The sequence below is a fragment of the Macaca thibetana genome, chromosome 1, assembly GCF_024542745.1.
Source record: "Macaca thibetana thibetana isolate TM-01 chromosome 1, ASM2454274v1, whole genome shotgun sequence".
Taxonomy (NCBI): domain Eukaryota; kingdom Metazoa; phylum Chordata; class Mammalia; order Primates; family Cercopithecidae; genus Macaca; species Macaca thibetana.
In genome coordinates, this window is record NC_065578.1 from 99,553,445 (window position 1) to 99,569,452 (window position 16,008).

A 16,008-nucleotide genomic window follows, 5' to 3' on the forward strand; every position below is an offset into this window, starting at 1 on the left:
TGTCAAAAGGGAAGAGTAGGGCTATAATCTTCACGATTCCGTCCACAGCTAGGGTTTTTGACATTAACTTGATGTGTGCCGGCTTCCTATTTCCTCACACCCCTCCTCCAGACCCCTCTGCAACGGCCGACTTGGCGAGAGAGGTAACCACTGAGCCCTCTGGGTTCCCTATCCGCTTCCTGGGGGTGCCGACTCGACACCTAGGTGCAAGGCGGAGCCCACTGGCCGGAACCGCCATCTTTCCCCATTGGCCTGACCCCAACCGCCACCCTCGGGCACTGGATGACGCGCTCCTTACCTCTCCTCGCAGTCTTTGCATTTCACCTGCAACGGGACTAGTTGGTGGAACAGAACTTGGCTCATGTTGGCTCGCTGTCCCGGCTGGTGTGCGGAAAAGCCCAACAGGCCCGGCCCTCGGACCTAGCCCGAGAGGCGTCCGGGTCCTGATAGAGTTTGAGTTTGGCGCTCGGCTTCTGCGGAGGAGGCGGGGAGAGTGAAACGAGGGAAAGACGTAAGAGACTTGGCCCTCGCCAGCCACCATCGGATTCTTCCGGTTCTGTGGAGGATAAGGGGAAGACGGTTGTGGTAGTTCCGGGCATTAACTTGTGTGGCGGGAGCTGAGGCAGCCATGTTTGTTAAGGGAAGGGGACCCGAAGGAAGCTGACAACTTTTCTTCTGGTTGCCGGGTGCTGGACAACCGAAGTGAGCCCTGAATTATGGCGACCTCCGCGTCGTCGCCGCACGCGACTGGTTTTCCAGCTGAGGGTAGATGCGGTTACTATGTGGAAAAGAAGAAACGGTTCTGCAGGATGGTGGTGGCCGCAGGGAAAAGATTTTGTGGTGAACACGCTGGAGCCGCGGAGGTGTGGTATCGCCCTACTCTCTCCAGAGTCGGAAATAAGTATCCTGGTCCTGTCGGTGCTGGAACCCGGCCCCTCCCCTCTTTGACAGGTTTCTGCTTGTGTCCCCCGGATCCTCCAGCTTTCACTTTAGTAAACCCAGTTTTGCCCTCCTTGCCGACCGATTATGAGTTCTAGTGATGAGAAATGTTTTAGTTTACCAAAAGCGCCGTCAGTGACCCATTTATCTTGATCTTAACTCATGGTAATGCTAGGTTTTAATTTTACCCCAAGCTACCGCTCCGTCTCCCTGCTGGAAAGTGGTAGTTTAGAAAAAGCAGTGATTGAAGTCCCGAAGGTTTCACTAGTTGTGTTCTAATTGTTATTTCGTGAAAGAAAAGCACTTCTCGTGAATGCGGTTGGAAAAAACTTTCTTTTAAAAATTTAGACTTCAGGCCCGGCGCGGAGGCTCACGCCTGTAATCTCAGCACTTAGGAAGGCCGAGGCGGGCGGATGACTTGAGGTCAGGAGCTCGAGACCAGCCTGGCCAACACGGTGACATTTCTCTCTCTACTAAAAATAAGATCAGCTGGGCGTGGTGGCGCGCGCCTGTAACCCCAGCTACTCGGGAGGCCGAGGCAGGAGAATCGCTTGAACCCAGGAGGTGGAGGTGGCAATAAGCCAAGATCACGCCACTGCATTCCAGCCTGGGTGACAGCCAGACTGAATCTCAAAAAAGAAAAAAAAACATGTTTTTTTCGACTTACAGTTTTTAAGAATGCAACTTTGCTGGAATAGGAAGGAAAGATTTTTAAATATATACGAATTGACCTTTTACAACTGAAAACAACATACAATTTTGTTTGATAATAGTTATGCATATAAATGTACTATAACACTGTATATTTGTATGTATGTATATTACTTTAGGATATATGTGAGATGGGAAAATAAAAACCAGAGGAGCAAAATGCTGATAGGAAGAGAGCATGTCTAATAGAACTATAAAGAATAAACCAAAGCGATCAGCATCTGATTTCATGCTTCTGAATGTCCAGTATTATTTGCATTATTTTATTTCTTAAGGAGTTTATTCTTCTAGACAATATCCAGTGCAGATCAGTCCCCTGACCCCCTTCATCTGCCACTCCCTATCGTAGTTATAGCCTACTTCCTATTTTGTTTTGACTGGCATTTACCAAAAGTGAAGCATACTGAAAAAAGGACATTCTTGTTATGGAATATGGGAGACGTGACTTGCTGTGGGAACTCTGAATTATGCCCATAGTCGTATTAACTGGTCTTGAGGGGACTGGCAAACATTCGTTGTTGAAGAATGAGAGTTATGATAGGAGAATGATTTAGACTCCACCTTATCCAGATATATGGAAGACGAATACAAATGGTGATGATAGTAGAATACGAATAAATCTTTACAAGCCGATCAGTATTCCTAAAGAGGAACGACATATCGTCGTTAGCCCCTTGAAGAGAGACTGCAAAACATCAAGTGGAAACACTTTTCATGACTACTATCTGGTTTTAAATTGTGGCTATCCTCCTGAATCTGTAATTTATGATATAACTGAATGTTGTGTTTCCATCTTTTTTTCTAAGTGTCATATGTAGCTGTGATGACACCACTTTAACTCATTTTTACGCAGTGGTTCTCGACAGGGATTGATTTTGTTCCCAGTGGACACTTGGCAAAATGAAGACATTTTGGTTGTCAAACTGAAGAGTATCACTGACATCTAATGGATAGAGACCAGAAATGCTGCTAAACCTCCTACAAATCACGGGACACCCCCTGCACTCACCCCCTCAAAAGAATCACCAGCCCAAAACATCAGTAGTGCCAAGATTCAGAATTCCTGTTTCTAAATTCAACTAATAAATTTTAAATGTGCTTTTTTTTCCCCTATGCTATGGTTAGGCTTTGGGGGTTAGAAGAGTCTTTTACATGGAGGTTAGGATTTAAAGCCAGCAATAAGGAAGAAATAATAACACAGTTTATTGAATATACAATATTTTCCAAAAAAATGAAAATTTCTTAGTTTTCCCATGAAATTCAGTGTGAATAGCTTCATGGACATGCTGAGAGTCACGTTCAAACAGAAATAAATTTTTAAAAGAATAATAATAACAGACACTTAGTCGCCACTTACTTTATGGCCAGCACTGTGCTAGGCAGTTTTGTTTCGTTTTTTTAACTATTAGCTCAGTTAATTTGTTCAAACCTTAGGAGGTAAGACATATTTTTGTTCTCACCTTTCAGATGAGGCAGTAAGCCTACCTAACTAAGGTCATAGGGATCGTAGCCGGTAGATAGAGCTGGGTATCATACCTAGGCAGTCTGGCTGGCCTGTGTTCTTAACTGTTATACGATCCCTATTTATACAGATTCATGTGGAATATTGGGTAGAATTGCCAATATTACCAATTTTCCTTTTCTCCCAGTTCATATAGTCATGTGGCACATAATGACATTTCACTCAACAACAGACCACATATATGATAGTGGTCCCATAAGGTTATAATACTGTATTTTTACTGTACCTTTTCTATGTTTAGATATACAAATACTTATATTGTGTTATAATTGCCTACAGTATTTAGTATGGTAACATGCTGTACAGGTTTGCAGCCTAGTAGCAATAGGCTATACTATATGGGCTAGGTGTACAGTAGGCTATACTATCCAGGTTTGTGTTACTATACTGTATGATGTTTTCACAATGACAAAATCACCTAAAGATACATTTCTCAGAATGTATTCCCTGTTATTAAGTGATGTAACTTAGGAATGAGTAGGATGTAACTGATACTAAAAAGTTGCAAAGCCAGTAAAATACATCTTAAAATCCATATGTCAATGGGCAGCATTTTCCAAAAAATGATAAGTCTGTGAGGTGATGCATGTTAATTAAGCTTGATTTAGCCATTCCACAATGTATACATATTTCAAAACATCATGTTGTATTAAAACCATACCTATATAATAGTGTATATTATTTTATTGCCATAAAAATCACAATTACTTTCGCACCAACCTAATATGTGATAAATATATACAACTATTTGTCAATTAAAATAAAATGAAATAGGTAGCATTTTTTTGTTTCTTGGTTGTGCAGAAAATAGTCATGCATATAATAGTTGATGCTATCCTAGATTTCAGACACCATATGTAGGCCTTCTCTATAACCTGTTTGAAGCTATAGACCCTTGTTTGTCCAAAGCAGTATTTGTTCATAGATATTTAAGCCAGCTACACTGGAGAGTTTTTGTTAAACTCTTGGGACCTGATTTTGCCAACTTTTCATTATGTCCTTTTAAGGTTTCCTTACTTTGTTTTGAGATTGCAGAGACACTGAAGTTATATCTGGTATCTGTAAGCAATCAACTTGATATTTTATTTAAATAAATGTATCTCTTAATTTATTAGGAAGAAGATGCTCGGAAAAGAATCCTGTGTCCTTTAGATCCAAAACAGTAAGTATGGATCAGATACGGGGTTTTTTTTTTTTTTTTTTGTGCTGGAAACAGTAATTGGCGCAAATCTCATTTGAAATAATTTTCTTTTTAAATTTAGCACAGTATATGAAGATCAACTAGCAAAGCATTTGAAAAAATGTAACTCAAGAGAGAAACCAAAACCTGTAAGTGTTTGATCAGTAAAATTGAATGGTGAAATGTGGTATGTAATGCCTTGGTAGATGCTGCACATGGAATGGACTTGTTTCATAGCTGAGGAACCCAAGCTCAGGAAATACAATTTTTTATTTAAAGAGATAGGGTCTCACTCTTTCACCAAGGCTGGAGTGCAGTGGCATGATCATAGCTCACTGCAGCCTTGAACTCCTGGACTCAAGCAATCCTCCCACCTCAGCCTCATGGGTAGCTGGGACTATAGGCAAATGACACCACACCTGGCTTATTTTTTTAATTTTTTTATAGAGACAGGGTTCTCTCTGTGTTGCCCAGGCTGGTCTCGATCTGCTTGTGTCAAGCAATACTCCTGCCTCAGCCTCCCAAAGTGCTAGGATTATAGGCATGAGCCACCAAATCCAGCCAAGAAATACAAATATTTTTAAATTGGATAGTAGGCAAACCTGCCTGACTTTTGTTGCATAAGTAGATATTTATTTATTACACTGTACAATAAGGGCTGCCGTGCGATCCAGGAAGAGACACCATTTCTGTCTTCCAAGGGTGCTTGGCATACAACCTCCCTTGAAAAGGTAGTCTGGGAAAAAAGGTAATCAGTGCCTCTGCTTCTAAGACTCGTAGAAAATTGAGAGACTTATGGGAGGATGTCTTGCAATAGCACCTCTCAGTTACTTTGACAAGATACTCCCATACATTTCCAAATGCCTGCCAATTGAGAACCACTGGGCCAGATGGCATAAGTTTAGAAAGTATTTTTACATTAAGATGGTGTAAAAGAAAAATGATGACCCTCACCACCACCACCTACTTAGGACATAGCCCCTCTAATAGAAAGAGAGAACATTGGCTTTGTTTGCAAATATCTTCCTTACCTAAGTTCCAGGTTTCAGTTAAAGCAAGCAAGTTTAATAGGTGTTCTGAGAAAAGTTTGAGAGAATAAATAAATTTATTAAAAATGGAACCCCTTGGGTGAGTTTCACTGCATACCAGCACACAGTGGCAAGGAAATAGAGAAAAGCAGTGGAATGATGAGACAGAGAAAGAAATGCAAAGCAGTATTTATCTGGTTCACTATGTAGAGTAGGACACTTGGCACCCAGGTAAAGGCATATCACTATTCTGCTTTACTTTGGAAAACTAGTGAGCAATGTTTAAAAATTTTGTATACTAATTAAAAGTTAGTTGGTTATAAATTTCTCCAGTATAAATAGTTTTCACATTTAAAAATCTACTCTACAACATAAGTTACCTGGAACACTTTTGGCAACCATTTTGAACTAAGAGTACATCAAATTCTAATACTTAACAGCTAGTTTTCTATTATAGTTTTATTTCAGTTATCCAGTAAAACATTGTAATTCCTGCAGGCTTCACTCATTCCACTCAAATCACCAGTTTCCATTGCTAGCAACACACATTCTGTGCGTATAGGTAAAGCTAGCAACACACGAGCAGGATGTTACCTTTCTGCCTCTGTTACCTTTCTGCCTCCATGTAACAAAAGTCCATTTAACTACACATAAGATAATGTTCCCAAGAATTATTTTCACTTTTGAAACGGGATTTGTAGAAACAGTACTGTTTCATTCATCTAGATCTACACCGTTCAGTATGCTAGCCACTAGCCACATATGACTATTTAAATTTGAATTAAAACTAAATAAAATTAAAAATCTAATGTCTCAGTCACACTAGCCATATTTCAGTGGCTACCATATTGGCCAGAGCAGATGTAGAACATTTCCATCATTGCAGAAAGTTCTGTTGGAAAGTGATAATACAGATCCTTACCTAGAATCTGTATTTCTGAAGCCAGACTAGAAAGATTTCATTATCTGTGTTTGTTTGCTTATTTGTTTGTTTGTTTGTTTTAGAGACAGGGTCTTGCTATATTGCCCAGGCTGGTCTCAAATTCCTGGGTTCAAGAGATCCTTCTGCCTTGGCCTCCCAAAGTGCTAGGATTACAGGCCTGAGCTACTATGCCTGGCCTCATTATGTTAATTTAAATAACTAGTGTGATGGGACATTTATATTTTCAAGTTTTAATTAATATTTTAAAATAGAAGAAATCAGACTTACTGTTATAATATGTATGTCTTTCTGTTTTTGGTCATGCTGCATGTCTGATAAGCAGCATTATGTAGTTAGTACTTTGCTGTTTTTGCTTTAGCACTATAAGACAAAATTGTTACAGTTCTAGTGTATACAGTCTAGGCTGTAAAACTTTTAATAAATGTTACAAATGAATTTCTTTAAACTGTAAGTGCATATTCAGATAACCACCTCACTAGAATATAAGATCCATGAACACCTTTTTGTCTCTTTTGTTGTCTACTGTGGTGGAGTGCCCAATACCTAAAGCAAACTAGGGACTTGAGTAAGTACTCAATAATGATTTAATGAAGAAATGAAGGGAGGAAGGGAGGATGGCAGGTGCAGAGCAGGGGATAAAGGGAAGAATCAGTATTTTAGTTTAATGTTTGTGAGCTTCACATTATTAACAGTTCTTTTATGTTTTTGTTTTTGTTAAGGATTTCTATATTCAAGATATTAATGCAGGCTTAAAAGATGAAACAGAAATACCTGAACAATTAGTAAGTACATTGACTTAATATTTAATTTTAAAAGGTATTTATAAGCTCTTTTCATGATGTGAATAAGCCATGTTCTAATTTTTGTTTCAAGCAAATCTGTTTTTAATTTACAGTGCATTTTCCTATAGACTCAATATTGTTAGAGATGGTTAGTTCCCAGACTAGCTCATGCCCCATAGCAAAACAAGCTACAATATGGCCCTGAGTCCCCTTTGATTCTTGAACCCTTCTGAGCCTAGACTTGTTCTTGACCTTGAGGAAGTTAGGAGAATTAAAGTAGCACAGCAAAGATGGAGTAGAAATTTAGCAGTTGGACAATTCTGATGGCAGCTTAGGGAAAAGGCTTGATAGAGAGAAGAGCCTAAGCTGTCATGGGAATTGCCCAATTGGTAAACCTCTACTCAGTCTCTGTCATGCTACTTTAAAGCAATTTTTGGCTACATTATTTAGTTTTATTTTTGTATATAGGTTCCAATTTCTTCTCTATCTGAAGAGCAGTTGGAAAAGTTAATTAAGAAATTGAGAAAAGCAAGTGAAGGTAAGACTGCCTAAAGTTGCAAGTTCAATTATTTTAGAGTAATTAGGTGGTATATGAGTTGATACCATTCTAGTTTAAAATATGTTACTACTGTTGTTCAGAATCCTACAATTACGTGTTTGGCTGCTTAAGCTGTTGTGCTTATATTTGGCACAGGTTTGAATTCTACACTTAAAGATCATATTATGTCCCATCCAGCATTACATGATGCACTTAATGACCCTAAAAATGGTGATTCTGCAGCCAAGCACCTGAAACAGCAGGTATGTTTAGGCTATAGTAACTACTAAACATGGCCTTTGTTCATTGGTTGAAAGTGTTTTAAATGTAATTATTAATAAGATTTTATTTTGTTTACCTTTCAGGATGCCAAATATTTCCATTTCAAAAAATACATAGAAACATATATAAAAAAATGAGGGCATGGATATGATTCTGAGTACCATATATTAAATATTTAAGAGCAAGAGAGAAAAATTTTAAGTCAAGTAGAAATTATCAATGTAAAACATCTGCCTTATGTAGAAATTACCTTGCTCTTTTCCCATTTGAACAAAATGTGTTTGCTCTAGTTTATAAAATAATCTTGTGAAGTTTGCAGGCTTCTATTTTAGGTAACATTGAAAAATTAAAGTTACTTGGTCCGAGAAGATGCTTTGTTGAGTTTGGAGCGGGAAAGGGAAAATTATCTCATTGGGTTGATATTGCCTTAAAAGATGCTGAAAAAGTTCACTTCATCCTAGTAGAAAAGGTGACCACAAGATTCAAGGTGAGTGAAACCATTGCTCTATGTTAGTAACCAAATTTTGTTTTCATTTTTTGTATTCAGGAAAAAGCGATAGAAACATTTCTTAAAAGAAAGGAAAGGAATTTTTTTAATCTGTTTGTTGTAGCTTTTTATTAGTTCCAATTGTATTGATAACTCAAACTGAAGGTGAATTTTTTTAGTCTAAGTTTTGATAGTCTGTTGATCTGAATTCTTAAAATTATTTGCAGAGACAGGAAAATATATAGAAAGAGCCAAGCTCAAGCTAGGAGTTAAAAGTCTTGGGTTCTACTCCTATCTTTACCACTTGCCATTCATTCATTAAACAATTTTTGAGCATACTGCCAGGCCCCACCCAGGCTGAAGTACAGTGGCAGGACCTTGGCTCACTGCAGCCTTGACCTCCTCAGCTCATATAATCCTCCCATTTGAGCCTCATGAGTAGCTGGGACTACAGTCACGCACCACCATGCCCAGCTAATTTTTAAAAATTTTTTGTGGAGACAGGGTCTCACTTTGTTGCCCAGGCTGGTCTCGAACTCCTGGGCTCAAGCCCTCCTCCCACCTTAGCCTCCCGAAGTGCTGGGATTATAAGCGTGAGCCACTGTGCCCAGCCACTCTATTACTTATATTTAGAAAAGAGACCCAGGCAAATACATAAATTACTATAGTAAAGTGTTAAAATACGAGAAAGGTCTGCACAGAGTACAGCGTGGTTTCAAAGACAGGAGTGACAAGTTTTATTGCAGGGAAGAGATGGAGAATGACTACGCAGAGAAGGTGATGCTTGAACTAAATCTTGAAAGGTGAATTAGTGTTTGTTAGAGAGTTTGAGAAGCATTCTAGGAAGCAAGAACAATGTAACCAAATACATGAAATAACGTGGAAACATTCCTGTTTAATGGGAGTACATGTTGCAAAGTAGAGTTCAGCAATGATGAGACTGGAGAGCATGGCTAGCCTATAGAAGATCTCATATTTTATGCTAAGGAAGGAGTTTGACTATGCTGCTGTCTGGTGGGGGTACAATAGAAAAAAGATTTAGTTCTTGGCTTTGAAGAAGCTTATGTCTAGTGGAGTAGACATATAAATATTTGTGTTCAGTATGCTAAGTGTGTTTTGATAGTGGTAAGTACCCAATCCTATGGGAGCACGAAGATAGAGCAGCAACTTTTCAGTCTAGTGTGGGTCATAGAAGTTTTCGTAGAAGTGACGGTTGAGATGAGATTGAAATAATATATAAGAGTTGGTAAAGTAGAAGGGAATTTTTCAAAGTTTATCCTAGCAGCACCATTAAAACTATATTAGAAGAGTCTGACACTTGAAGTAGAGAGATTAATAATAAAGATAATTTTTGTCCAACAATCCAAGTAAGAGAGAGGCCAGAGCTAAATCTATTGCATTGGGATGGAGAGGAGAGCAACAGTATGAGAAATGTGAAGATGTTGGAAGCCACAAGAGTTGGTGATTTATTAGTAATTGAATATGAGAGATAAGGAGTAATTTTGGGTAGAATTTTTATGACTTAGGTGACTAAATGGTGTTCTCTCCTGAGATAAGGAATAAAGGGGGAGCAAGAGGAAGGAGGGTTTTGGAGACAGAAATAATGAATTCAGTTCTGGATGTGCCCAGTTTGCTGGTGAAGTAGAGCTTTCTAGTTCACAACTGAGTATGTGTCTGATGCTCATTGGAGAGGCCTGAGCCACAAATGTAGATCAGTAGGTCATGGGCACATAGGTATAGGTTAGAATGGTTGTGATCTTTCAGGAGAGCAAGAGGAGGAACAAACCAAAAATAGTATATGAAGAGTGACAAAGATAAAAGAGCTAGTAGACAATCTTACATAAATGACTTAAGATCAAACATCAGTTCCTTTGTCAGTGAATTGGGAATTTTTAGGGTTAAAGGAAATGATGTCTATGTTTACATAATTGATAAACATTTTCAAATCTTTTTTTAAAAGTGTAATATTTTGAAGTTCTCATCAAAGAATGTACAGTCTTCATTTTTAAATATATTCTGTTGCTCTGAATTTTGAAAACAAAAATCTTTTTATTTTCATAAATCCTTTTTAAACGTAAGAAGTCATTATTACAATAATGTTCTGTTTGTGCAGGTGGATGGAAAACACAGAAAGAAAAATTCAGTGTTTGAAAGACTTCAAATTGATATTCAACACTTGTGTTTGAGTAAGTTGTGTAACTTTCCATTGCTCTACAAATAAATCATAACTGTTTCAAACTCTGAGGTTGCTTAGAAATCCAATCATGCAGAACGGTGCTTCAGAGAAAACAGTCAAATGAATCCATTGTTAATATAGAATGTTTTATATAGTGTGTAAATAGATGTAAATTGAATTAAGGTTGAGAATTTTTAAAATTTTCAGTATCAAGTGGAAATGAAGTGTTAGGGAAGAGTTTAAAAGTTTTTATAATATGTACTTATGTTGTTTCTTTGTCCTGTTTAAATTTTTTTGAGTCCGTTCAAACTATAAACTAGCCTTCTGCCTGCAGTTAACATGACTTTACCTAAACCATTAAAGAAAATGAGGTATTTCTCTGCCTAGCTAATGTGTAAAAGATACTTCCTAAAATTTTAAATTGTACAAGAGAAAAGAAGTCATCACTGTGGAATTCACATTCCATACACAAAACACACACAGACACATACACACACAAACACTCCTCAATCAACTTCTGTAGTGCCCTTTTTATACCTTTTCTATTTTTCAGATTATCCAAAGAAAATAATGCAAACATATCTTCACAACCTCTTCCATTCACTAATTTTAATCCAGCCATGAAAAGCAACCCAGCATTTGTATAGAAATCACTGTATTTAAAATTATTTAACTGAATATATTAACTTTCTGATATTATGAACCCTAAACAAGTTCTTATGTTCTATGTTGTGTTCCATAAAGTGAGAATTTTTTCTTTGAGTCTCTTTCAGGCTAAAATTCAGAGACTCTAATTAGTTATTTCTTTTGGAAGGCCACAATAATATGTACTTTCTTTCACTAGACAGTTAACTTAATTCTCATTTCCATTTCAGACAAGATTCCTGTGCTAAGAGAAGGAAAACTACCTGTGGTAGGAATTGGAAAGCATCTGTGTGGTATGGCAACAGGTATGTAAACATACTAATAGTGTTTACATTAATGCATTAAGTTTTGACCTAACCTGGCCCCAACCATTTCAGTGGCCTCTTTTGAATAGATATCTTATGTTTACAACTCATTAATCTTTATAGAGCACTGGCTCTGTGCTTTATTAGATGCATAGCTTTCCTATTTATCTGCTCATTTTGGCCATTTTGCAGGATGAATTAAGAGTTTTGTATGTAAATACTGCATCACATTAGACTTTAAAGTTCTTTGGGTTAAATTTCAACCAGAAAAGGAAAATAAGACCATTTATGGAAACTGTATTTTTCCACCCAGAAGCTACTGATTTTTTGTAGAATAGTTCCTTAGGAAGAACTCAGAAACCTCTCCCATTAAAAGACTATTGTGTTTCAGGATTCTGGGGAAAAAGAAAAAAATAAATGTTAGACAAAAAAAAAAAATCTAAGATGTCTTGTCTTAGCACTTTGATCCATCAGATCTAGCATGGTAAAGTGGAGACAGCATGTGCTTTAGAATCAGATAGTCTAGCCTTCAGCTCTGTTGTGTAACCTTGTCAAATTACTTAACCTTTCTGAGCTTTGGTTACCTCATCTATAAAACAGAGATACTAATATATTAATAATTCACCGGGTTGCATGTAAAGTGTCTGGCACATAATAGTGCTCCATAAATGTTAATTATTGTTACATCATCTTCCTAACTTTTGCTAGTTTCATCATCTACCCATATGGGTAACTTGGAGTGTCCATAGATAATATTCATATTGGCTGGAAATGGCATTGAGTACTATATATTTGTGTTGGCCTTCATAGTTTTTAAGACCACAATAATGTACAACATAATGATGATTTGGTCAGCAGTGGACTCATATATGACAGTGGTCCTATAAAATTATACCATATTTTTACTGTACCTTTTCTGTATTTAGATACACAAATACTTACCATTGTGTTACAATCGCCTACGGTGTTCAGTAACATGCTGTACAGGTTTGTAGCCTAGGAGCAATAGGCTGTGCCATACACCCTAGGTGTGTAGTAGGCTACACTATACCATCTAGGTCTGTGTAGTACACTCTGATGTTCCCACAATGATGAAATTGCCTAACGCATTTCTCAAAACATATACCAATGGTTAAACAGTGCATGACTGTACTTTCACATACCTTATCTCATTTAAGCCTTATAAAAGTCTTCTAAAGTAAACCAGTTCCATCCTGGGGGTAGGAGGGAGTACACTCTTTTGACCTACAGTGGCCATTTCTCATGTTCCATGTAATTTTTTTACCCTTGATTCACTGTATCTGAATCCTCCTTTCATCTCTGCCACAGTTGCTGCCCTTCTTGAAATTCCATTTTCTTCTCTTTTGCGATACTCTTATTTCCTGGTTCTTCCCCTACATCTATGCCATTCTTTCTGTTTATTTCACAGTCTCCTTCCATTTCTGTCCTTTAAATATTTAATATTCAGGCTAGGCACAGTGACTTATGCCTGGAAAACCAACACTGGAGTCTGAAGTGAGATGATTGCTTGAGGCTAGGAGTTCAAGATTAGCTTGGGCAACATAGCAAGATCCCATCTCTACAGAAAATTTAGAAATTTGCTGGGCATGATAGCTTGTACATGTAGTCCCAGCTATTCAGGAGGCTGAGGTGGGAGAATCACTTGAGCCTAGGAGTCTGAGTCTGCAGTGAACTGGGATAGCGCCACTGCACTGCAGCCTGGGTGACAGAGCAAGACCCTATCTCAATTGGTCAATCAATCTCAGACCCATCTGCTACACAACTAATGTGTCTTTCTCTTTAAACTCTTCAGTACTTACTGATATAGTCCGAACTCTTTGACATAACGTTTTCGTCTCAATCTGGCTTCAGCCTTCCTCTCTTTTTTGCATTCCCTGTCTCCTACTTTGCTGTTCAGCAACATCAAACCCTGGGTGCTCTTCCATATACTGTACTATTTCTACTATATCTGGAATTTCACCCCCATTCACCCATTCACCCAAACAAAACAACTGGTCAGTTTTTACTCATCCTTCACCTCCGTTGTCACCACTTTCAGGGAGCTCCCTTAAATAAGATATGCCTCCTGGGTGTTATCATAATACCCTCTGCATAATTTTACCTTGTTGTATTTTAATTATCTGTTTATATATCTAATTCTTCCACCATGCTCTGAATTTTTTGAGTATATGGCATACTAGTACAATGCTTTCTATATAACAGGAACACAGTGAATATTGGAATGAATGAATAATCTTGGCTACCAATTTGCTGTGTTTCCTTGTCCCTTTCTGTGTATGTGGCTTTGTCCTTTAAGCTCTCTATGACAGATGAATTGAGATAAATTGCTAAAGCTCCTTCTAATTCTGAAATAACTTAATTCTTTTTTTTTTTCTTTGAGATGAAGTCTCACTCTGTCACCCAGGCTGGAGTGCAGTGGCACAATCTCGCCTCACTGCAACCTCCACCTCCCAGGTTCAAGCAATTCTCCTGCCTCAGCCTCCCAAACTGCTGGGACTACAGGCTCGTGCCACCACGCCTGGCTAATTTTTGTATTTTTAGCAAAGACGGGATTTCACCATGTTAGCCAGGAAGGTCTCCATCTCCTGACCTCGTGATCTGCCCGCCTTGGCCTCCCAAAGTGCTGGAATTACAGGCGTGAGTCACTGCGGCTGGCCTGAAACCACTTAATTCTTTTAATAATTTATCTGGTTATTCGCATTTCTGAAAATCACTTACTTAAGTCAGATATGAATAAAACAATGACTAAATGTATTTTGTCAGAAAATAATAGTTTATGAAATAATAGATTAGCTATCACTTTCTCCAAAGAATGGGTTTCTAATGTTTGACTTAAATTCATATATTGAATTCAATTTACTAGTGAAATATCAGATCATTTAATAGTCACTTGTTTTATCTTAGGGTAATACAATTTTAAAATACGTATATGTTTTTGATTGAACAGACACAACATGACAATCTAACGATTAAGACAGAAGATGTGGGTCCTACATTTGGGGTCTTTCCAATATTGTCAACAATGTAGGAGTTTTTGATGGGAAATAGCCATAGTCATCAAAAATCCATTTATTTAGTTTTAAAATATACTAAAATGTTTTCATTGTAATGTGGAGTACATCTCCCTCTTAAGTTTGTGTATATTAATCATTGCATCCTCAATGCTTCGCACATGAAAGGCATTCAGTAAATGTTTGTTAAATAAATGAATAAATACAGTTAGGCTACTCAGTGAGGCCTACTTTCCAGATTCTGTTCTGACTCCTCTTTCAACTCTTCAGTTCATCACTATTTGCTATGAGCCTCTTCAAGACAAGCATCTTGACTTAGCATCAACCTAAACAGATTTGTCTGCCCTTCCTTCCTCCTCCCTCCCTCCCTCTTCCTTTCTTCCCTCCCTCGCTCCCTCCCTCCCTTCCTTCCTTCCTTCTTTTTTTCCTTTCTTAAACTAGAATGTAAGTGTAAGTGAGTAAAGTTTTCCTGTACAAGTCATTTCCTCAGCTAAGGTAGGAAAAGTGAGAGACAATTCAGGGAGCTGGGTAAAAGTTCTTCAAATTGTAGATCTTAAGCTTCAGATAGCTTTATTGGAAATTAGGCTTTACGCAGAATAAATCATTAAAGAAACTGAGAAGATAGTAAGAAGAGCAAATTTGAACAAAGTTGATAATTCACCATATAATTATTACAAATATAAAGCTGAGTAGGTTTTTGCTGTTTCTATTGTTGGGTTTTTAAAAACAGTACTGCTTAATAAATGTAAAAAATATTTATTTTTAAAGATGATGTGGTTTCGGGGGGCCACATAATTGTGTTTGCAGATCTTGCATTACGATGTTTGATTGAAACCTATGCTGCCAGTTTTGAGGAAAGGAATGAAGAACCTTTAGCCAAACGCATAAAGAATGATAAAACAGAAAAAGAAATTTACACTTTGGCCAAGGAAGGAAATGCAAAAAATGTCCCAGAGAAGTGGAACCCTGTGGCTGGCATTGTTATTGCACTCTGTTGTCACCACAGGTGTGATTGGAGACATTATGTGGGCAAAGAATATTTCAGGGCTCTAGGCCTTGGAGCAGTGGAATTCCACTATTTCCAGCGAATGAGTAGTTGGGCAACTTGTGGGATGCGGAAAACATCTTTGGAAACCTCAAATAGTACCACAAAGAGACAAGATAATCAGAATGATGATAGTGAAGAGCATGATGATGGAGGATACAGAATCACAGATGATGGCGCTAATAGTTTGCCTGGGTAAGAGACTACTTTTGTAATGTATGACACTAAAGGAGAAATATTGTATTATACTGTACTTTAGATGACTATTATCAACAATTCATGAAAATGTATAATCTAATTTTAGAATAAGCTAAAATATACACATCTCTTATTGTGGTCATAAATATAATGTGTCTTGGAAGCATGGGATAAAGTACTTAGTACATTACGGGT

At 37.7% G+C, this 16,008-nt stretch overlaps 2 protein-coding genes across 8 annotated transcripts in view; one reads left to right on the top strand and one right to left on the bottom strand.

Moving 5' to 3' along the window:
* SASS6 (SAS-6 centriolar assembly protein) overlaps nt 1-639 on the bottom strand; it is a 48,715-nt gene extending 48,076 nt beyond the window's left edge. For 2 of the 3 annotated variants that reach the window (XM_050807457.1, XM_050807447.1), the window contains exon 1: nt 299-578. In XM_050807457.1, coding sequence (XP_050663414.1) covers nt 299-541 — 243 coding nt within the window. In that variant the 5' untranslated portion in view covers nt 542-578. Of the gene's footprint in view, nt 1-298 lie in introns of all 3 variants that reach the window. The other variant, XM_050807467.1, reaches the window with a different exon arrangement.
* TRMT13 (tRNA methyltransferase 13 homolog) overlaps nt 1-16,008 on the top strand; it is a 17,984-nt gene continuing 1,976 nt past the window's right edge. The window contains exons 1-10 of one of the 5 annotated variants that reach the window (XM_050745137.1): nt 1-143; nt 4,288-4,334; nt 4,435-4,501; nt 7,043-7,105; nt 7,574-7,643; nt 7,800-7,906; nt 8,245-8,412; nt 10,526-10,598; nt 11,464-11,538; nt 15,378-15,810. In XM_050745137.1, coding sequence (XP_050601094.1) covers nt 72-143; nt 4,288-4,334; nt 4,435-4,501; nt 7,043-7,105; nt 7,574-7,643; nt 7,800-7,906; nt 8,245-8,412; nt 10,526-10,598; nt 11,464-11,538; nt 15,378-15,810 — 1,175 coding nt within the window. In that variant the 5' untranslated portion in view covers nt 1-71. Of the gene's footprint in view, nt 144-716; nt 864-4,287; nt 4,335-4,434; nt 4,502-7,042; nt 7,106-7,573; nt 7,644-7,799; nt 7,907-8,244; nt 8,413-10,525; nt 10,599-11,463; nt 11,539-13,939; nt 14,169-15,377; nt 15,811-16,008 lie in introns of those variants that run through there. The other 4 variants (XM_050745127.1, XM_050745148.1, XM_050745168.1 and 1 more) reach the window with 4 other exon arrangements.